Source organism: Piliocolobus tephrosceles, chromosome 2 (genome assembly GCF_002776525.5).
Source record: "Piliocolobus tephrosceles isolate RC106 chromosome 2, ASM277652v3, whole genome shotgun sequence".
NCBI lineage: Eukaryota > Metazoa > Chordata > Mammalia > Primates > Cercopithecidae > Piliocolobus > Piliocolobus tephrosceles.
The window spans coordinates 29,064,087-29,088,546 of NC_045435.1; the positions used below are offsets into that span (position 1 = coordinate 29,064,087).

Genomic DNA, 24,460 nt, shown 5'->3' on the forward strand with positions numbered 1-24,460 from the left:
CACCAATAATAGACAAACAGAGAGCCAAATCATGAGTGAACTCCTGCTCACAATTGCTACAAAGAGAATAAAATACCTAGGAATACAACTTACAAGGGATGTGAAGAACCTCTTCAAGGAGAACTACAAACCACTGCTCAAGGAAATAAGAGAGGACACAAACATATGGAAAAAGATTACTCTTTTTACTCTTTTTAAGATTTACTCTTAAAAGAGAAAAACATTACTCTTTTTCCATGGATAGGAAAAATCAATATTGTGAAAATGGCCATATTGCCCTAAGTAATTTGTAGATTCAATGCTATCCCCATCAAGCTATCACTGACTTCCTTCACAGAATTAGAAAAAACTACTTTAAATTTCATATGGAACCAAAAAAGAGCCCGTACAGCCAAGACAATCCTAAGCAAAAAGAACAAAGCTGGAGCCATCGCATTACCTGAATTCAAACTATACTACAAGGCTACAGTAACCAAAACAGCATGGTACTGGTACTAAAACAGATATATAGACCAATGGAACAGAACAGAGGCCTCAGAAATAACACCACACATCTACAACCATCTGATCTTTGACAAACCTGACAAAAGCAAGCAATGGGGAAAGGATTCCCCATTTAATAAACGGTGTTGGGAAAACTGGCTAGTCATGTGCAGAAAACTGAAACAGGACCCCCTTCCTTACACCTTATACAAAAATTAACTCAAGATGGATTAAAGACTTAAAGCTAAGACCTAAACCCATAAAAACCCTAGAAGAAAACCTAGGCAATACCATTCAGGACATAGACATGGGTAAAGACCTCATAAATAAAACACCAAAAGCAAGGACAACAAAAGCCAAAATTGACAAATGGGATCTAATTAAACTAAAGAGCTTCTGCACAGCAAAAGAAACTATAATCAGAATGAACAGGCAACCTACAGAATGGGAGAAAATTTTTGCAATCTATCCATCTGACAAAGGGCTAATATCCAGAATCTACAAGAAACTTAAATTTACAAGAAAAAAACAACCCCATCAAAAAGTGGGCAAAGGATATGAACAGACACTTCTCAAAAGAAGATATTTATGTGGCCAAGAAACATATAAAAAAAAGCTCACCATCACTCATCATTAGAAAAATGCAAATCGAAACCACAATGAGATACCATCTCATGACAGTTAGAATGGTGATCATTAAAAAGTCAGAAAACAACAGATGCGGAAGAGGATGCAGAGAAATAGGAATGTGTTTACACTGTTGGTGGGGGTGTAAATTAGTTCAACCATTGTGGAAGGCAGTGTGGCAATTCCTCAAGGATTTGGAACCAGAAATACCATGTGACCCAGCAATCCCATTACTGGGTATATACCCAAAGGATTATAAATCATTCTACTATAAAGACACACGTACAAGTATGTTTACTGCAGCACTATTCACAGTAGCAAAGACTTGGAACCAACCCAAGTGCCTATCAATGATAGACTGGATAAAGAAAATGTGGCACATACACATCATGGAATACTATGCAGCCATAAAAAAAATGAGTTCATGTCCTTTGCAGAGACATGGATGAAGCTGGAAACCATCATGCTCAGCAAACTAACACAGGAACAGAAAACCAAACACTGCATGTTCTCACTCTTCAGTGGGAGTTGAACAATGAGAACAGATGGACACAAGGAGGGGAACATCACACACTGGGGCCTTTTGTGGGGTGGGGAGGTAGGGGAGGGATAGTTTTAGGGGAAATACCTAAAGTCGATGATGGGTTGATGAGTGCAGCAAACCACCATGGCACATGTATACTTAGGTAACAAACCTGCACATGTATCCCAGGACTTAAAGTATAACAATAATAATAAACTAGTCTGAAATTAAGTTTACTTTTAAAAAATTTAAAAATTTTAAAGCAATTTTAAAAAAAGAAAAGAAAAAAAGATTGGCAAGTTCTTTAAAAGTGAAACATCTACATATCATCTGATCTAGCCAATCCACTCATCAGTATTTACTCAGGAAAAATAAAAATATATGCCCACAAAAATACTTGCAAAAGGATGTGTATAACAGCTTTATTTCTAACAGTCCAAAACTGGAAACAACACAAATGTCCACCAACAGGCAAATGGATAAACAAACTGGTATAGCTATAAAATAAAATACTATTTGGAATAAAAAGAATGAAGTATAATTGTGTGGATGTGGATGTATCTCAAAATAATTATAATGGGAAAAAAAGTCTAACCAAAAAAAATAAAAGAGTATCTATTTTATGATTTTATGGAAAATTCTAGAAAATGCTAACTAATACATAGTTACAGAAAGCAGATCAGAGGTTGCCTGGGAAGTGGGGGATGAGAAGGAACAAGAAGATCATAGGGATAGGCTAGCAAAGAAACAAGAAAATTTTGGGGGGTTATGGACAAGTTTATTATCTTGATTAGGCTGATGGTTTCACAGATGTAAAACTATGTCAACATTTACAAAGTCCACATTTTAAATATGTGCAAAATTTAACAACCTGTACACTTAAATATATAAATTATATCTCAGTAAAGCTGTTTTCAGAAGTTTGTATGTGAAGCATAACCCCAAGAGATGCATAATTATGATGAATAATTTTCAAATTATTAGAGATATTGAAAGAGAGAGAGACAGAAAGAGAAAGAGAGAGAAAATTGACAAATCTAGCAAAGCAAAGGAAAAGATACAAATGGGATGGGGAGAAAGCACAGCAAATGAGACATACAAAATGATATTTGTAAAAGGTAATTGACTATGTAAGTAATCAGACCTAACTCCATCTCAGCCTCTGCTTCCTGAATGACCTTGCTGACACACCAGGTCTAATCTTTAGATTCTCTAATTTGACAGGTCTAGCATGGATTTGGAGAATATATATAATTTTTTATATGATTCTAATGTTCAACCATGTTCCAGCCCCATAGTAGAGATTTTCATACAATTATTTCCTGTACAATATAATTTAACTTTTATAAATTATCTTCAAATCTTTTCTGTGATATCATTTAACATGCCCGTTTTGACATTATCAAGTTAAGAGGTAAGTATAGTACTGTCTTACTTTGTTTTTCAGTAATATTTGAACAGATAGTCTTGAACCTAATTATGAGCCTCAGCTCCACCAGGGTTGGATGAAGAATTAATAAAGTTCAAGGACAGTGTAATGATGTCTATTGTGAAAATTTCTTGGTAATATTTATATGCAGAAACCTAATGGACAATGCTTTTTGGCCAAGTCAAAATGGTTTGATAAAAATATCATGCGCCAAGTGTCATTAGATTAGCTTTACATTGAAAATAGACTAAAAGTCCCTTTAAGGATAAAGTCCATAGTAACTGATGTGTCTACAGGGAGAAAAATACACTTTTAAGACAAAATAGTTGTCTTAAAAGTCTCAGATGGCATGATTGAAGAATGAATATATTTTGTTTTAATTTCTATCATAACAAAAAAACTTTTAATGTTTTTTCTGCTATGGAGCAAGTAGACTTATTTTTTAATTAAAAATAATTTCACTGTATTAAAAATGATTCATATAAACATTGCCAATGTTTTGCTCCACAGAAATATGGAGGGGAGGGTCATGCCATCCCATGGCCACTTGCTTATCATGTAGCTCATATTTTATAAATAAATACCCCATGTCCTCTATGGTGCATATTTTGCTGCTTATATGGTCAATAGACATTAATTATTCAATAAATATACCACAATAGAATGTACACCATAAAAATACACAATTCCAATGTGGCACATCTGCAAAACTGTTAGGCATCAAGTATCAACACCTCTGTAGAGATATAATGAGTTCAGAAGAAGCTGATGTTCTCACAGGTGCATTCACTCTCTTACAAACAAGACCAGAAATATAAATCCATTTTTATTAAATAGTATAATTCTTATTATAATCTCACATCATATTGAATCTGGTTGATTAAAAGAGAAAGTGGCAACTGTAGAAACAGGAATCTTACAGATATTAAAATAGAAATTTAGGGAAAGGCACATTTAAACAATGTTGGAGGGAATTTGACATATATAATCGACACAATTTGACATATATATCAATAATAAAATGCACAAACCCTTTGACCTGACAATTCCACTCAAGAAAGTTATCCTACAGATATATTCAAACAAAAACAAAGAGATACATGCACAAGAAACATTCTATGTGGTATTGTTTATACCACAAACAAAACTTAAAAGAAATAAACAAAACTTAAAAGAATCTAAATGTCTATCATTAGGGCTGTGTTTAACTAAATAATGATATAACTATACAATGGAATTTTATACAGCCATTAAAAAGAATGAGGTAGCTCTACTTGTCATGATATAAAATGATCTCTAAGACTTATATTATTAGGTTTTCATATGCATAGAACAGTAATGCAGTGTATTGTTCCTACTGGTGCCTTGACAAAGATATGTGTATGTATATGTAAATAGACATATAAATAGACACATATACCATAGGCATATAGACATGTCATATGTACATTAAAATATTTTGAAAGCATACACAAGAAACTGTTCACGATTGCTCCTTCTTCAGTTACTTCTTGAGGAAATTTGGTTTTCATTATTTACTGTCCTGCACAATTTGAATATTTGGTCATGAGCATGTATTTTCTTTGTAATAACATCAGTTCTTCAGAGAACTAGCTCGTAGCACCCAAGAATAAAAAATTCCAATTATACAAGGGTATGAATGAGAATCCATTAAAATGTCTTCTAAGAACCTTGGAAAACCTAATTTCAATATAAGTCTTCATTCTAGAACTGTAAGAAAATCAGACAGTCATTATAATGTATCTCTTTTGTTGTTGTTTCTTGGTACTAGAGTCCAACAACTTATAAAGTATGGAGGTCTGTGGCAACTTCACTTTGTAATGCCTGAGACACTTTCACCTTGTTTGTAGTATCATAGAGAGGATTGTTTTTCTCTGTGTAGCTGGCATAGGGCTGCATTTCATCCTAAGAAAGAACTCAAAGTTAAAATCAATTCAAAAAATCATTATAGAAACTATCTGTATTTTTGTAACAGTTTCCCATAGCTTTAGTATTTCTAACAGGTGCTCAAGAGTGCTTATAATTGTGTTTCTGGGCCTATATAAACATAAGAGCAGGCTTTGTTCTATCATTTTATCAAAAAGTATTTGTTAACTACCTAAGTCTCTGTGTGGAGATAATGGCTCTGTGAAAGTAGGAATGGAGATAAATGAAGTGATATGAGAAGTACGCCAAAGGAGAGCTTTGGAGACTTAGTAAGCTACTTAGAATAAGAGATTAAGGAGCAGGATATGTTTTAAGTTTGTGTAAGAGAAACATAATGATAGTATTGAAAAGGAAAAGGAAAAGTCAGGAATTAGAGATGCTTTCAAATTGGTGACAAGAAACACCAATTCATTTTCTCTGAAGATTACAGTCCAAAGGAGACAAACATCATGTGTATTAGGACATAGTTCATGAAGTGAAAATGTGGATCTAGAGTGATGTATAAATAGTATTTGATAGATAATTAACAAAGTAATCACACATATAAGCATTGTAAATCAGAATTGTTTTAGTTTTTCAACTGAAACACTAATATTGATACAAACTACAGATTATGTTGCTAGATTTTCAGACTATTGGCTTAAGTTTGCAATTACTCTTTTTTATCTTACCTCCTCAACAACTGAAGTAGATTCTGTTTTATTCAAATTATATTTTCTACAAAAATAAAATAAATTGAAGTGAATGGAGGAAACATCATTGTTTAGATTGAAAATGGGAAAATAAGACAGTATACTATTGACAATTGTGGTTAATTTTGATAGAAGCCATAATAAATTAGAAAGAAACTACTAGAAATAAGTGAAGAATACTGCTCGTGGTTAATATCCCCAAATAAGAATATTCTGGATTTTGAAAAACTGAAATTATGCAATAGAAGCTTGATACAATTGAATGCATGTAACAACTCCTCTTTGGTGCATAAAGGAATTGTAATTATTTACCCAAATGTAAAAATTAACATGTACTTTCTCTCCCAGGATCCTGCCCTAAATGGCCTAATTTTCCATGCTTCTGTGCCAAAGCAACCTAGCAAAGTCTCTCTCATCATTCAAAGTAGTCCAAGTCTAACACCTTCAAGATTTGATTATGGGACATTTGATGTTAACATCCTAATATACCCAATACAATCAATTCCATATTTCTGACTCTTTTCTAGCCTAATAAAGCTGAAGAAGAAAAAAACATTCATCAGTCAATACCTGCAGCCACTGATTTTCAATAACCAAATGAATCCCACGATGGTCAAAATAATAATAGTAAGGATGACATATGGCATATATAATTTTGCTGATTTTTTGGCACCTGGAACTATAGACAGAAAAATATATGGCTCAAATGTGGTACAATCCAAATAATGTACTATCTGATTATTCAGTGTTAAAAAGGAATGAGCTATCAAACCATAAAAAGACATGGAGGAATTTCAAATGTATATTACTAAGTGAAACATGCCAATCTGGAAAGGTTACATATTGTATGATTCCAATTGTAAGACATTATGGAAAAGACAAAACTAGGGAATAGTCAATAAATTATTGATTATCTGGTGGTGAGAAAGGAGGGAGGCATAGGAAGAACAAGGAGGATTGTGTAGGACAATAAAGCTGTTCTGTATAATACTACACTGGTGGATACATGTCATTACACATTTGTCCAAACCCATGGAATGTACAACACCAAGAATGAACTCTAATGTAAAGTATGGACTTTACTGGGTGGTAATGCTGTATCAGTGGAGGTTCAACAATTCGAATAAATGTAACAGTCTGGTGCAGGTGTAGGTGGGAGAGGTTGGGCATGGGCAAAAGCGGGGATTTATGGGAAATTTCTGTACTTCTACTCAATTTTGCTGTGAACCTAAAACTGCTCTAAAACTTAATCTCTACTAAAAGTAAAGTTATCTATATTTATATCTATATCTATCTATCTATCTATCTAGATGGTTTCATGATGTCTCACAGTACATGAAATTCATATCTGTAGTTTCATTTTCAACACTTCTGAGCCATTAATAGTTTGAGAATTATTAAAATAAAACTGCTTTTTCAATACAGACTCCAGAGTTTTCAGCAAGACATCACCTTATATCAGGATTTTGTTGCTTTAAAGATTGATTAGTGGTGAATTCCTACCACTCTGTAATAGTAGATTGTTTCTGCCCTCCAACTAAATGGGCAATTGTAAGGAAGATACTTGGAAAAGTAACCCTAATTCTGAAGTCATCTTTCTCCCAGGGCATTGAAACTAAAATGAATACATAGCAGGAACTTTATTTATTAGCTGCTGACAGCAATACAAAACTCTATCTGACAAGTGTGCAAGTCAACAAAGGAATTGCCAGCCTGAGAGGCAATGATTTGCAAACTACGCTCCTGGTGTTGCATGAATATAGCTCAGGGGCAGCAGAAGGAGATGAAGTGGAGACTGAGCAGGCTGGCATCTGGTCCTTCCACTTTCTTTCCACAGTTGATGTTTTTAAATACTGAATTTCTCCATATGTTATATGAAAGTGAAATGTTTGGTTTCACTGTTTAGAACAACATTTTTTTAAAACCCTGGCTTTCACACTACTAAGCTGTCTCTCATTGAATGTGTACTAGCAGAAGCTAAAGATCCACCGTGCAAGGAAGACATCAAGGAGATCCCTGCACTACATAGGAATTTGAATGAGAAGTTCCCTTCAATTCTGAGACACTATAAATCTGACATCATACTGTAATATGAAACAGTGATATTTCATACATAACCAAGGCACAACTGCTCTTTTCAGTAAATACTGCTAAACTCAAAAATCCCCACACACATGACTTAAATGTTAGATATAAAAAAATGGTGGTTTCAACACATGAGATTTTCTCTTCTCTCTCATTAAAACTTGCTAAAATGTTAGTAAAAAGAATGTTTTAAGTGTAGATCTGCAAAGACAAAGAGAAGAGGGATGAAGACAAGAACAGATGGAAGATTTCAAACTGTTTTTAAGTGAGAAATGAATAGAAAACTGGCTAATGATTTACAACATAGAATAAATACAAACCTTAGTACACACAAAACTCCAGAAAAACTCTAGAGTAGGAAGCATCAAATATAGAAAAACAAGTATGTGGAGGGGTGAAGTGTGGGACTAAAAGTTGAGAGCTTCTTTGAAAGTTTGTTTTGAGAACAGGCAGGTTCTGTTGTCTACCGCCCCATCTTATGTAGCACACATTTCCCAGCCGGCAGAAAAAGGGGAGACTAGCAGATTGGCCTAGAGAAGATGACCTGGAGAGACTCCAAAGTCAAGGATCCAGACATCAGGGAGGGTGAGAATGAAATACCAGACTGAAGAGAGATATAAAGGAAAGTCTGATTCTCAACAGTGGCACACTCACATGCACACTCACACACATACACACACTGCTCCCTCCCTTCCCAAACACTGGTAGTCAGGCTTATCTCTCCAAGGCCAGAAACTGCTGAGCTAATTTCTGCAGAGCCTGAAGAGCCCCAGAGAAAAGGCCTTCAGATACATAACAAATCTCTAGTTATTAAAAATCACTTAGCTCCTTTTCACTGTTCTGAAGCTAACTTGTTGACAAATCCAACCATTAACTAGTAGAGCTTCCACGTAGCTCATTAGTACTCACTTCAAAATGAATCCATACCCGAGGATTACCAAAGAGTTAAGAAAAGTCTCACGTATGAAAGAAAGAGTTAAAAACAAACAAATGTATAGAAGACAGAAGAAACTCAGATTAAATAGACATAGGCTAAGTAGAGGATTGAGGCGATGAGAGTGTCCAGGACAATAGCTGTACAGCAGATCTAGAGGCCAATCAGGAGAGATCAGACCAAGCACATACAAAAACTCAAGAAGGAATGACTTTGAGAAAAAAATAGAACTAACAGATTACCTAATAAATCTGACCATGTGGGAAATATATTACTAAGGGGTTCTCTAGTTTTGTCAATAGGCTTAGTGATAGTTCACAATAGGTACATACGTTCTTAAGGAAACAAAAAAGGTAAAGCACTTATGAAGTCCAAGAAAAAAAGTCATTTGAAAGTGAAAGCATGAGTGTATTTCTTGATATTTAAGCACTTAACAGTACTTAAATATTCAAATTAATGGGAACATAGGCTATTTAATGAAAAACTGTATTACCTCAATTGAAGTTTGAAGGAAAGGAAGAAGGTAATGTGAAATCCTCATCTACCATAAGAAGTTGAGATTACATAATGTCTAAATTTGATACAGTAGGAAATAGCAGTATGAGCATGTTGTATAAAAATGAAACTAATTACTAGAAGAAACACTGTAAAATTTGAAAGTACTTACCTGAAGGGAGTTTAATGGAGATGGCAATTGGGTTGGAAAGACAGGGGTAGGGCTAATGTTTTTAATGAAGCCTTACAGAACAATTGCATTTTAAATATGTTTGTTGATATTTAATAGTTCTTAAATAACAAGAAATGAGAGTAGGATGATAGCAGAGAGTAAATAAACTAAACAGTGATTAAATGAACCACAGATGTTGTTATAAGATATTTAAGAAATTCAGTGATGAAAAGTCCAGAAAATAAAATTACACCAAACTAAAAATTCACAAAAGCAACTTATGAGTGAATGTATCCTTCGAAGAAAACCATAATTACATGCTTCAAAGTATACTTTATCTTTCAATAAGCCATAAGTATTATTTTTAAAAGTATACTACTCATGCCAATTAACTACTAGCATAGAAGTGAACATTACTAACAGAATTAAGTTGCATTCTGAAAAAGGACTTTTTACAACAAATGTCTGTACTATTCTCCTAAACACATCTCTTTATTTTGGTTAGGGAAGAGATAAAAATGAACAGCGGAGGGAGCATCCTCAAACAAAATGTATTTGCACACCTTTTTTTCTTAACTCCTTTGAAAGAATGGAGAAAAATAAAAAATAAAACTAAAAGAATTACTGACCAGGAAGTAGCTCTATGTACAGACTCTTGTTGCCAGTCAAATGGGAGACATGGCAGGTCACGGTAGACACATTGTGGCCCTCCCAGTGGCACATACTCTTAACAGTCACTGTGCCATTGCCCCAGTATTCTTGCTTAGTGGTACAATCCCCCTCTGGGATCCAGGAGATCTGAGCAGCTGGCTTCCCTGCAACTGCCTTGCATACTGCAGTTCTATTCCTGCTTTCAAACAGGGTCACTTCAGGTGTAACTGCAGGGAGGAAAGGGGGAAAAATGCTTCAGTTTTCACATAAAGTGTATGGAATTCAAAGAGATGTTTGTTTCAGTCACAGATCTGGTGATGTGAAATACCACAATACATGATGCTCCTTACCTAGCACTTGGAGGTGATATCCACGATGGAAATTCCCATCAGGAGTTACCATTATGCATCTGTAATACCCGTCATGAGTGATGGCCACTGGGTGAATCTGAAGGTCCGAATTCTGATCAGGTGTGGAGACCCAGGTTATTCTCTCATCAGTACAGTTGGCTTCCTTGGTCTCATTTGTTTCTTTCCTGTAGGCTTTTGTGCAGGAAGGCTGGCTTCTCAGGATTATTTCCCATGTTATTACAATCAAATTTCTGAACTCAATAGGAGGGCAACAAAGTACAGCATTTGTATCCATCAGTACAGGCCATGAAATGTTAACTGGACGCATACATGAAAAGAGAAGGATAAAAGAAAAGCTTGATAAAGAACTTCATGTGTTACATTTATCCACAACATATGAAGTTACACTAGAACATAACTTTGCTGGTGATCTTATTCCGAAAATACTAGATCTTCATAAAAAATTAAATTTCTCAAAATATAAATAATATATTGAACCCAATCTAGAGATTAACCAATTTTCTCCTGTATTATGTATCATTAGAAATATTATATATAATAAAGTATTTTTGATACTAATTCAGAAGTTTTAATATCTAGAAACAAAGAGAATTGTAATTAGTGATGTGGCTGTCTCCTCCTCAGCCTTGGTGAGAACAAAAAAGTCTACTCTAAGGTTTTTGTTTCAGACAAACATAAATGTAGTATGTATTAATATATAGTGCTTTCTTTTAAAGTAACTAATATAGCATTTGGGTTGAACTAGCTAGAAATTGTTTTAAGTTCATTTTTCTTTTTAAAAAATCACAAAGTCAGTGAAATCCACAGATCTTAAAAAAAAAAACTATTATTTCACCAGTTAAGCCATCCCATAAAAATGAAAAATAATAATACCTAGTGATAAGACATGCTTAGAAATATTTATTTCTTGTGAAAATGTAGTGTGATATATAATTTTAAAAAAAACAAGATTTATTTCCCTTTAGACATTTTTTATAAAAAATATTTTACTGCAAATTTATGACATTATCAAATGTAGCCTTTGGATGAGTTTTCATTCCTTCCTATTTAGTCACACATATACTTTCAGATAGTTCAGATGTGAACTTAGCTCACAGATTTTATTTCTGTATATTCAATCCAATTATCAACAATAAAGGCATAAGTTGATCCCTGTCGTCCATCATTTAAAGGAAAAATTAAGCCCTGCATCCTACAAGCACCTTCCAATAAAGAACCTCATGCATCCCAAAAATTCACACAATGTGTCAGTGGTTTTGTAAGGGTTTGCTGAGAGGTGATTAGTCCACCAAAGTATTTGTCACTACCCACATGTAACAAAGGTGAGAGTCAGTGATTTCATCACTATAGCATAAGCAGAATCAGCTATAGAGGGGCAAACCTTTATGTGGATGAAGGATGTTTTTGCTAAAACCTGCATTTGATATCTCTCCTATCCTGTTTTGGTGTCACCTGTCTCTTATGTGGTTTGTACTCTAGCCCTTGCATTTCACAGCCAATTAATAAGTATATAACTAGATGAAGAAAGCAGTAATACTTTAACATAGATCTGAAAGGTAGTTAAATCCATGCTCCTTCCGCCACTCCACCTTAGCAAAGGTTCAGAGACAAGCAAGAACATGGCTTGTTTGGAGAACAACTAGAGGTTGGGTCATTCAGGATGCCTCATACCACAGTTCTCAGATCACCAAGTTCTTCAAGTAGTCATAAGGCTGGCTTCCAGTCAGGTCATTAGCTAATATTTCTAAGAAAGTTCAACTTTCCATCTCTCAGTGCTGGCCACTAGTAAGGAAGCATATTACCTTCTGCGAGTACTTTTGAGTGGTTCTGTGCAATCTGTTTTTCATCCATACATAAACTGCTTGAAGCTAGAAAATATTTAGAGAAGAATAAATGAAATCAATTTTATGTACTCAGAGTGGAAGCCAGTATCTCTCCACAAAGTCTTATTCAACATGATAGGCAATCAGTTCACCATAATTAAAATTGCACAAAAATCATTGTAAAACAGAAATTAGAAGTCATGCCATCATTAGGGAACAAAATGTGTTAATATCTTGAAAATTACAAGTGGTTAATCAATAACTTCTCTTTCATGATACACCTTGTTTTGAACTATTTTGAAAAAGGTAAACCTGCCTCTACTGCATCCTTCTTCCTCAGCCAGGGAGATTAGTCCATGTGAGCATCTCACACGAGCTGGTCGAATTACATCCCTTTCTTCAGCTACCAGTTCCCAATCAAAGTTATTTGGTCCAATGTTGGGCACCTCACCCAGGTGAATACAGCAGTGCCCTTTCTCAAGAATTTTAGAAGCAAAACTGAGAAGGGTCCACCCATCTCTGTTCGTTTCTCATTTTTTTCTACTTATTAGAGTACAAAGGGAAAAATATAGCAGAAGCAAATATCAGCAAGATGACTGACTAGAGGCCCTGGGGCACATCTCCACGAAAAGAAAGCAATAAATAGACAGCTAAGATTCTACTGGAGTATCAAAGGGAGAGTGCAGGAGTGCAGAAAAGGAGTGGAGAGGTGCCTGTGATCATCAGAAGCTCAGGAAGGAAGCATAAAAGCACCCTGCCTTTGGCACCCCATCTTCCCACATCCTCTTCCTGGATTGCTCCAGGCTGAGGAGGGACTTCCTCTTGCAGGGAAAACAGAAGCAGAAGAACCCCACCAGCCCCTATAGCTACCGAAAAGAGTTACTTCAAGAGAATTTCACAGTCCTCACAAGCCCTGAGCCTAGTTTGGAGTGCTACCAGGAATTCACACGGCTGCATTCCTCCAGATAAGGGGCACAATGTATGCACCTGCTACCTCCCACCCACCCTCTGTGAGCCAAGCTGTGGCAGCAAGAGGCCGTCATGGACTAGAGCCACTTTTGAAGTACACCCTGTCCTGGGGACAAGTAGCCACTGTACCTCTCCAGCCCACCAGCCGGCTATACCTTTGCTGCATGGAGCCTGGGCTCAGGATTGGCTGTGACTCTGGTCCTGCACAGTAGGGAAACCAATCCCCTCTCCCCACACTTCCAGCCAGAGAAACAGTCTGGCAGTCCCACCCAGGACAAACCTGCCATTGAGCTGACCAAACCACTGCATGCCCTCTGAGAGGACCCAGCAGCTGACATAACTCTAGGCCAGCTGAGTGTACATGCATCCTCGCCCAGGGTACATGCATCCTCGCCCAGGGTACATGCATCCTCGCCCAGGGTCTGAGAAACAGTCCTGTGCCTCCTCCCCAACAAACATGCCCACAGACATGTCCCCCGGCCTCCCCAGCAGCCCCATGCCCTCACTCAAGGCCTGAGAAATAGCCCTGCGAGCCCTCCACATGGCAGGCACACCTCCGGGACTAATCAGCAGCCCCACACCCACACTCGGGATCTGGGAAACTGTCAAGGGTGTCGCTCCCAGAGGACACACCCCCAGACCTACACATCAGTTCCATACCCACAATCAGGGCCTGAGAAACAGCAGGGCAGATCCACTCCCAGGGGACATCCCCCCAGGCCAGCCCAGCAGTCACAAGATCACACCCAGGTCCTGAGAAACAGCCCCACGAGCTCACTGTTGGCAAACATAACCCCAGGCCTACCAAGGGGCCCCGTGCCTGTAACCAGAGCCTAAGAAACAACCCAGTGGATGCACCACTAGTGGAAACTCAGCCAGGCCAGCTGAGTGTCTGCATGCTCATGTCCTGGGCCTGAAAAACAGACGAGGGGCCCCTACCCTGAACACAACCCTAGATGGACAGATTGTGCATTCACACCCAGGATCTGAGAAACAACTCAGCAGGCCTGCCCCTGGTGGACATACCTATAGACCAGCGGAGCGGCTGGGGACCTGTGCCCAGAGCCTGAGAAATAACCCGGTGGGCCCACTCCCAGCAGACATTCCCCCTAGACTGGCTGAGTGGCTGCCCACCCACTCCAGAACCTAAGAAACAGCCCAGTGGGTCCACTCCTGGCAGACACACCCTGAGGATAGCCAAGCAACCATGTGCTTGTGCCCTTGGCCAGAATAAGAGCCCCATAGTCCCAAACCCAGCAAGCCAGATGCCAAGTTGAGTAACCCACCATGTGCACACAAGCACCCATGCCCTGAAAAGCAGGCTGGCAAACCAACTCCCAGCAAAGCTGTGCCACTGCTGCCACAAACTCTCACCACCTAGGTCATGGGGATGCTTGCGAACATCACTAGAATGGGTGAATAAGCTTTTTCTTAAGAAGCCTACACCATAAAATTAGAAGAGGCGACAGTTGCACTAGATATGTAGGTATCAACATAGAAACACATCAAACATGAAAAAGCAAGAAAATATGGAATACGATTCAGCCATAAAAAATGAAATCTTGTCACAGCAATATGGATGGAACTGGAGGATATTATGTTGAGTGGAATAAGCCAAGAACAAAAAGCCAAACATCACATGTTTTCATTCTATGCAGAAGTTTAAAAAAAGTTGATCTCATAGAAGTAAAAGGCAGAACACAGACTTCTATAGACTACAAAGGGTAGGGGAAAGGGGGGAATACAGGAAATTTATTAAAGGGTACAAAATTATAGCTATGTAGGATGAACAAGTTCTATTGTTTTATAGTATTGTAGGATGACTTCAGTTCACAATAACATATCACATGTTTTCAAAGAGCTAGAAGAGGATATTGAAGGGTCCCAACACAAAGAAATAATGTTTGAAGTGAAGGATATGCCAGTTACCATGATTTCATTACTACAAATTGTATGTATCAAAATATTACTATGTACCCCATAAATATGTGCAATTATTATGTGTCAATTAAAATTAATATAAATAAGTAAATAAAGCAGAAGCAGGAGAGGAACAGAGATGAGAGTCCTCATCTAGTTCAACTTTCTACTTCCATAATTTCTGAGACCAAGACGCATTCCTTCCCTTGAGCTCTGTAGAATTTTTTACAATCACAATAGTTTTAACCTATTTCAAATTTTGTTTTTGAAAAGTTGCTATATTGTAGCTTAAAAAAATGAAAAAAATAAGAAATACTTTAAATAATAATGACTAAGAATGTTCTCCAAATTAATGTCAGACACTAAACCATAGATCCAAGAAACTCAGAGAACACCAAGCAGAATAAATGCCAAAAATAACCTATACCTAGATGTATTGTTTTCAAATTACAGAAAATCAAATGTAAAGAAATACTTCAGAAAGAAGCCAGAGGGGAAGAACACCTTACCTACCAAGAAGCAAAGAAAAGAATTATAACCTGTATTTTTTAAATCATCGCTAGGTTACTTATAATACCTAATACAATGCCTGTATATCACTACATCCTGTGGATTCAATGTAGTAAGGCAAATCCAAGTTTTGTTTTTTGGAACTTTGTGGATTTTTTTCCAAGTATTTCCAATCCATGATTGGTTGGATCCACAGATTTGAAACCCATGGATACAGAGGGCCAACTCTATTTGTAAAAGACATAGCAGATAAAAGACTGTTATCCAAAACAAATAACTCTTAAAACTCGGCAATGTGCAAGCAAACAACCAGATGAAAAAACAGGTCAAAAATCTTAACAGACACTTTACCAAAGAAGATATATATGGAAAATGTATATATTTATGGAAAATAAGCATACAAAAAGATGCTCTACATCATATGTCATCAAAGAAAGGCAAATTAAAACAACAGTGAGAACCACTACACACTAAAGGCGAGGCGTGGAGCAACAGGAGCTTTCATTAATTGGTAGCAGGAATGCAAAGTAATACATCTACTTTGAAAGACAGTTTGGCAGTTTCTCACAAAACTAAGCAATATCCCACCATGCAATCCAACAATCATGCCTTTTGTATTTATCCTAAGAGTTGAAAACTTACATCCATGCAAAAACCTGTGCATGGGTGCTAATTGCAGCTTTTTTCATAATTGCCAAAACTTGGAAGCAGCCAAGATGTCTTTTACCAGGCAAATAAACAAACTGTGGTATAGTCAAACAATGGAATATTATTCAGTACTTTAAAAAAAAAAGAGCCATTAAGATACGGAAAGTCATGAGGGACACTTAAATGCATATTATTAAATGAAAAAAGCCAGTCTGAAAATGCTACCTACTATAACATTCCAATTACATGACACCCTGGAAAAGACAAAATTATGGAGACAGTATATCAGGATTGCCTGAAGTTAGCAGGCAGGGAAGGATGAATAGGTAGAATAGGGAGGATTTTTAGGTCAATAAAATTACTCTGTAAAATATTATCATGGTGGAGACATGTCATTATGCATTTGCCTGAAAACATTCATATTCAACACCAAGAGTGACCCCTAATGCAAACTTTGGACTTTTATAAGGGGATAATGATGATGTTTCAATGTAGGTTCATTAATTGAAACAAATGTACCACTCTAATTGGGTATGTTAATAACGGGGGAGGCTTTGCATGTGTCGGGGCAGAGTTATATGGGAAATCTCTGTACTTTCTCTGTACTCAATCTCTGTACTCAATTGTGCTATGATGCTAAAACTTCTCCAAAAAAATAAAGTCTATTAACTTTTCTGTTTCAATGTTAATTATAATGGCAAACAAAAATTTGGGAGACAATAGGGTTGAGAGAGGATATAGAAAATAAATCATTAACACCTATTAAGACCTGCTTATTAAAAAGTGCTCTGGGATAATAATCTAGGTTTCAAAAGTTGAATAACAAATTTTTTGAATAGGCCATGGTTTTGTTTAGTGATCCCATTCTTAAAATAGGTACTAAATAAGCATAGAAATAATTTCAGAATGAAAATTTCATCAACACTCTTAAATATATCATTTAGATAATACAGATAATGCATGAGACAATTCAAGATCCTAAAATGTAAAACTTATATGGACATCAAGCACTCCCCTACTAGAATTATTATTAAAAGATGGACACTACCTAAAGCATGATTCTCCTTGCCAGTTTGCAGCATTAATGAGTTGTTTGGTTGAGCAGCACCCTCCACTTCTGAATATATGCATTTTGAAGAAGACATCGGGGGAGAGAGAAACATGCATTAATAGATCTGACTCCTAGTTAAAATCATATTTTTTCACATTCTTCAGACTATTTTTGTATTGCAGTTACCAATGAATATCTAAATTATGACAGCCAAGCAAAAGTCTTGGCAAAATTTGTCCCAGTATAAACTTTTGACTTGCTCTTCCTGACTCTGGCATAGTCCTGCTTTAAGCCCAGAGTTCCCATCACTACAAGCCCCCCTCTCTTGCTTTATATTCAAGTCTTCTTCCAGGCTTATATGCATTTAGTCTATCTCTGAGTGTGGAAGAAATTATTTTACCATCTTTTACAGGCTTTTCAAGCACCAATGAGGAGGTAAAAATAGTTTAGTGGGGACTATTGATTGGATGCTGGTATGGAACAAAAGGATTTTCCTAAGCATTGTTGAAATCACATCATAGAATCTATGATGGGAAAAAGGTCCCCAACCTTTTTGGCACCAGGGACCCATTTTGAGGAAGATAATTTTTCCATGGACAAGGGAGAAGGGAGCATGATGGTTCTCGGATGAAACTGTTTCACCTCAGATCATCAGGCATTAGTTCAATTGTCATAAGGAATGCATAACCTAGATTCCTGGAATGCACAGTTCACAATAGGGTTCATGCTCCTGTGAGAATCTAATGCCTCCAACTGATCTGACAAGAGGTGGAGCTCAGGCCGCAATTCTCACTCACCTGCCGCTCACCCACTGCTGTGTAGCCCAGTCCCTAACAGGCCAAGGACTGGTACCAGTCTGCAGCCCCGGGGTTGGAGACCCATGATGTAGATAATGGCCTATTAAGTTCACATTTCTGTAAGGCAAGCTCTTAGTGAGAACTGGTAGTACATATCTTTTAAGCAGCAATTATTGGCAAACTACTCTGCTAGGCACAGAGATATCATAATAAACAATACCCCCTTTTCTCCAAGAGCTTAAGATCCAGGAGAGGCAGCAGCTAGGGAAACAATTACAATGCAAAGTTTTCAGTGCAATGATCGAAGCTGCATGTGATGTACAGAAGTTTAAAAGAAGAGATGTTTAAATTCCAGGAAAACAGGAGTAAGAGATTAGGCACGCTTTCCTATAATAAGTAATTTTTTAGCTGGATCTAAGTACATGAGGAGTTTTCCAAGAAGACAGAAGGGAAAATGCAAACAAAAATAACGGCATTTAAAGGAGGTACAAAGCCAAATACAAACTTACAAGAGTTATAAATAGTTTAGTATTGCCATGAAGTGAGAAAATCTGGATGTATAATTGGAGTTGAGGCTGGATATTGGCAGGCTCTAACTGTGCAAGGCACAAAGCTCCTAGAATGTGTTCACAAGGAAAAGATACACTCGTAGCTTTTCTACAGTGAGGTGTATCTGACTAGCAAAGAGACACATTTTAGAGTAAATTTTAATGCTCAGTGTTTCTCTGGAAAAAGTTTGAATCTAGTACCCCTTTCAGCTGCCATTTTCTTTAACAAACTGTTCTTTCAAGATAATTTATTGAATGAGTATAATAGGAATAGATTTTGGGTAATTTGCCTATGTTCTTTATTTCCATCTCTCTATAACTAGCAGATATTATTATTCTCATTTTATGGATAAAGAAATGTAGATTAAGTGATTAAGCAATTTCACCAAGATTTCCTGGCTAGTAAGCTGCTTCAGTTGCCCAATTATGAATCTTAGAGCAAGTAAGCCTTACTGCTATGAGTAGAAATCAAGGGTTAGAGCCTAAGAAATACGCTAGGATAGATACACAACCCAAATTAACCCAAATTGAAGTGAGTTTAAGCCATGTTATTGCAAAAGCACTGAGAGACAAACTTTTAAAAAAGCAGATCGAATGTCAAGTCCATCAAATCATGATTACAAAGGCACCTGGACACAGACATTATGAATTCTAGATCTGAATGGGAATAGTAAGTTAGGGAAGAGACAACTGTCAGAATTCATGGGCTTAAAACAGTGGCTTGCTCAGCTCCCTGGTACATGGCTGGATGAAGCTGGATTAAAAATAAAAGTCAACCCAAACCTGTAGCAAACCGGACTAAACATATGAACAGAGATTTTATGGAAAAAGAAGTAAAAATGTCTCTTAGTCATATGAAAAGATATTCCACATCAGTCATGGGAAGAGGAATCCGAATTAAAAGTATTTGGAAATACCCTTTCTCATCTATAACTGGCAAAATCCAAAAGTTTGACAATATACACTGTTGGGTGAGGTTGTGGAGAGATAGGTATGTCTGTATGTTGGTATTGTTTAATTTTATAGTGAGGAAGAAAGAAGATATAGATGTAAAATAAGTAAGTTTAATACAAAAATTAGCCAGGCGTGGTAGCGGGCGCCTGTAATCCCGGCTACTTGGGAGGCTGAGGCAGAGAATTGCTTGAACCCAGGAGGCAGAGGTTGCAGTGAGCTGAGATCACACCACTGCACTCCAGCCTGGGCAACAGAGTGAGACTCCATCAAACAAACAAACAACAAAAAACAAAAAACAAAAAAAAGAAAAAAAATCCCCTCAGTCCTCAATTTTAATGAAAAGTATCAGTATCGACTTAAGATGTATTTTTCTTTCAAAATACCTATTTCTTATCTGCTGCTAAGTTGGGGGGGTAATTCATTACATAGTTATAAACAACCAATAAAGCTATCATCCACATTGACCTAATTCATATTTTTAGAACACTCACCCAGCATCTGCAGAATACAGTCTTTGCAAGTGCACATCGTATGTTCACTGAGTTTAACTACATTCTTTGCCACAAAACAAGTCTCAAAAACTTTAAAAAAACTAAAGTCATACAAAAGATATCCTCCAACCGAAACAGAATTAAATTAGAAATCAATTACAATGAGATTTTCAAGAAAATATCAAATATTTAGAAATCACACACATTCCTAAGCAACCCTTTGCTCAAAGAAGAGATTCATAAAGAAATTATTTTTCACTGGATAGTAATGAAAATACAACATGCCAAATTTTGAAATAAGCAGCTAATACACTGGTTTTAGGAAAAGTAATACCTTTAGGTGCTAATTTTAAAGGAAGAAAAGTGTAAAATTCACCCACGGATGCAAGAAAAAAAAGAGAGAAAAGACAATAAGAAATCTAAGAGCAGAAATCAATAAAATAGGAAACAAGTAATGCAAAGAATTAAGGAAATCAAAAGCTGCTTCTTTAAAAAGATCATCAACATTTATAAATCAACAACTAGACTGATCAAGAAAAAAAATAGAAAGAACACAAATCTCTAACATCAGGAAGGAAAGAAGGGTCATTCATACAGATTTACATTCGTGAAAGGAAAAATGAGGGAATATTATTAACAATATTATGCTAATCAAATACAGTAATAGTTGAAATGGACAAATTCTTTGAAGACAAAGCTTTTGAAACTTAAGAATAAAAAAACTGAAAAGCCTTATATCTTTAAAAAACTGAATTTGTTGATAAAAAGCCTTCTATCAAATTGGCTACACTGACAAATGTAAGCAAACATGTAAGAAAAAAGTAATATTAATTTTACACCAAATCCTTTTAGAAAATCAAGGAGAGAACACTTTCTAACTCATTTTATGAAGGTGGAATTAACTGTATATCAAAACTATATAAACACATTACAAATTAAAAATCAATGACTGGCAACACTTACAAATGATACAAAATTTTTCACAAAATATTAACAAATCAAATCTTGCACTATGTAAGAAGTAAAATATTAGGCATAGAATTTTCAGAGATGCACTTTAACAGTTTTTCTTCTCTTCCTAGAACTAAATGAACTTAGTAAAGTAATAACATAAAATACTAATAATATTTTAAAACAATTACATTTTTCGATACTAGCACAAAAAATTGGAAAATGAAATTTTTTAAATGTTTACAATAATGCAAAAAAATACCTAGGAAAAAAAGGTAATAAAAGTTGTGTAAGACCTGTATAATGAAAACTATAAAATATTGCTGAGATGAATTAGATAAACCCTATATAATGGAAAGTCCCAATATTATTAAGATGTCAATTCTCCTCAAGAACAGTCTCAATCAAAATGTGGTAGTCTTTTCTGTGTAAATTGAGAAGATAATTCTAAAATTTATATACGAATGCAAACCTAGTATAGTCAAGCTGCTTGTTTAAAAACAACAACAAAAAAAAAGAGAGAGAGAGAAAAATCTACTTAAGTTTAAGCTTAATTCTGAGGCTGCAGTAATCAAAACAATCTGGTCTTGGCTAAAAGATAATCACATGTATCAGTGGAATATAAGACATAATCCAGAAACAGACACACACATTTATACTTTATTGACTTTTATCTCTTTGGGTAAATTTATCAATTTATCTCTTAGTATTTTATTTTCTGTAGCTATTAAAAATGGGATTTTCTTTACTTCTTTCTCAGATAGTTCACTGTTAGTGTATAGAAAAGCTACTAATTTTTAATGTTGATTTTATATCCTACAATTTTACTAAATTCATTTTTTAGTTCTAAGAATTTTTTGTGGAGTCTTTGAGTTTCCCATATATAAGATCATGTTGTCTGCAAACAGGAACGATTTGACTACTTTTTTTTTTTTTTTAGACAGAGTCTTGCTCTGTCACCCAGGCTGGAGGGCAATGGTGCAATCTCGGCTCACTGGAAGCTCCACCTCCCGGGTTCACGCCATTCTCCTGCCTCAGCCTCCCAAGTAGCTGGGACTACAGGCGCCTGCCACCACGCCCGGCCAGTGTTTTGTATTTTTATTAGAGACAGGGTTTCACCGTGTTAGCCAGGATGGTCTCGATCTCCTGACATTGTGATCTGCCCACCTTGGCCTCCCAAAGTGCTGGGATTACAGGCGTGAGCCACCACGCCTGGCCAACTTCTATATTTTCTATCTGGATTCCTTTATTTCTTTCTCTTGCCTAATTCCTCCAGCTAGAACTTCCAGCATTATGAGGAAATATTATTAACAACTTTATGCTCCCAGTACCATGTTGAATGGAAGTGGCAAGAGTGGGCATCCTTGTCTTCCTTCTGATCTGAGAGGAAAGGTTTTCCATTGTCCCCCATAAAGTGTGATGTTAGCTGTGAGTTTTTCATGTATAATCATTACTGTACTGGAGTACTTTCCTTCTATACCTAATTTATTGAGAATTTTTATCATGAAAGGATGTTGAATTTTTTAAAGGCTTTTTTGCATCTATGGAAATGATCATCTAGTTTCTGTTCTTCATTCTGTTCACGTGACGTATGTTTATCGGTTTGTGTCTATTGATCCTTACATCCCTGGGATGGAAGTCCACTTGATCATGATGAATGGTCTTTTTAATCTGCTATTTATTTTGGCTTGCTAGCATCTTGTTAAAGATTTTCTGCATTTATGTTTACCAGGGATATTGGCCTGTAGTTTTCTTTTTATCTAGTGTCCTTGTCTTATTTGGGTGTGAGGGTAATTCTGGCCTCGTAAAATGACTTTGGAAGTATTCCTTCCTCTTCAATTTTTGGAAGAATGAAAAGAATTAGTATTCTTCTTTATATGTTTGGTAGAATTCAGCAGTGAAGCCAACAGCTCCTGGACTTCTCTCTGATGGATGATTTTTTATTACTGATTTAATCTCTTTACTTATTACTGAGCTGTTCAACTTTTTTATTTCTTCATAATTCAATCATGGGAGGTTGTATATGTCCAGGAATTTATCCATTTCTCCTAGTTTATCCAATTTGTTGGCATATAATTGTGTTTATAACAGTCTCTTGTGATCCTTTGTATTTCTACAGTATCAGTTGTAATGTCTCCTTTTTCATTCTCATTTTATTGATGTGAGTCTCTCTTTTTTCTTAATTTATCAGCTACAGGTTTGTTGATTTTATTTATCTTTTTTAAAAGCAACTAATTTCATTAATTTTTTTCTATAGTTTTTCTAGTCTCTATTTTATTTATTGATGTGCTGATATTTATTCTTTGCTTCCTTTTACTAATTTTGGGTTCAGTTTGTTCATGTTTTTCTGGTTCCTTACATTCAACATTCAGTTGTTTATTTGAGATTTTTCTTCTTTCTTAATGTAGGCATTTATTGCTATAAATCTTCCTCTTACAGCTGCTTTTGCTGTATCCCATAGGTCTCAGTATGTTGTATTTCCATTTTCATTTGTCTCAAGAAATGTTCTTAATTTCTCTTTTATTTTTATTAGCCAGTTGGTTGTTCAGGAGTATATTGTTTGATTTCCATGTATTTGTGAAGTTCCTCCTGTTACTGATTTCAGGTTTTATATCATTATGGTTGCAGGGGATATTTGATATGATACCAATTTTCTTAAATTTGTTAAACTTGCTTTGTGCCTGTGATATTGTAAAATATACATTTGGGTTTTGACCCTGTTTCCTGACACAGAACTCCTAAAATCCTTAAAGTCTCCAAAATGATGTCTTTTGAGTATGCTCATTAGTTGACTGGTGGTTAGTATCTTCAGGATCGTGGCTAGTCACTGGGAAGACCAAGGCATGACAACAGGGTTGACTTTCAGCCCCACCCTTCAACCTCTGGGGAGGGTAAAGGTGCTGACGGTTATGTTGATGACCAGTGGCCAATGGCTAATAAATTATGCTTATCTAATGACCTCCATAAAAGCCCAAAGGACTGGGTTCAGAGAGTTTCCAGATAGCTAAACATATGGAAGTTACTAGAAGGTGGTGTACCTGGAAAGAGCATGGAAATTCTGCACCCCTTCCCATGTGCCTTGCCCTATGCACTTTTTCATCTGTATCCTTTGTAATATCTTTTATAATAAACTAGTAAATATAAGTAAGTGTTTCACTGAGTTCTGTGAGCCGTTCTAGAAAATTAATCGAACCCAAGGAGGGGGTCATGGGAACCCAGACTTATAACCAGCCAGTCAAAAGCACAGGCAAAATAGCCTGAGGCTTGGGATCTGATGTTTCCTTCAAGTAAATAGCATCAGAATTGAATGGAATCAGGATACAACCAGCTGGTGTCCACTGCAGAATTCATTGCTTGGTGTGTAGAAACAAACAAACAAACTTTTGGTC

At 36.2% G+C, this 24,460-nt stretch overlaps 1 protein-coding gene across 5 annotated transcripts in view; it reads right to left on the reverse strand.

The window, feature by feature from the left end:
• Positions 1 to 3,881: 3,881 nt before the first annotated feature.
• CD200R1 (CD200 receptor 1) overlaps positions 3,882 to 24,460 on the reverse strand; it is a 43,682-nt gene continuing 23,103 nt past the window's right edge. The window contains exons 2-8 of one of the 5 annotated variants that reach the window (XM_023213270.3): positions 17,328 to 17,396; positions 12,212 to 12,277; positions 10,389 to 10,706; positions 10,017 to 10,265; positions 6,272 to 6,380; positions 5,681 to 5,726; positions 3,882 to 4,988 (exon numbers count right to left, since the gene is read on the reverse strand). In XM_023213270.3, the coding sequence (XP_023069038.1) occupies positions 4,866 to 4,988; positions 5,681 to 5,726; positions 6,272 to 6,380; positions 10,017 to 10,265; positions 10,389 to 10,706; positions 12,212 to 12,277; positions 17,328 to 17,396 (980 nt within the window). In that variant the 3' untranslated portion in view covers positions 3,882 to 4,865. The remainder of the gene's footprint in view (positions 4,989 to 5,680; positions 5,727 to 6,271; positions 6,381 to 10,016; positions 10,266 to 10,388; positions 10,707 to 12,211; positions 12,278 to 17,327; positions 17,397 to 24,460) is intronic. The other 4 variants (XM_023213295.3, XM_023213279.3, XM_023213304.3 and 1 more) reach the window with 4 other exon arrangements.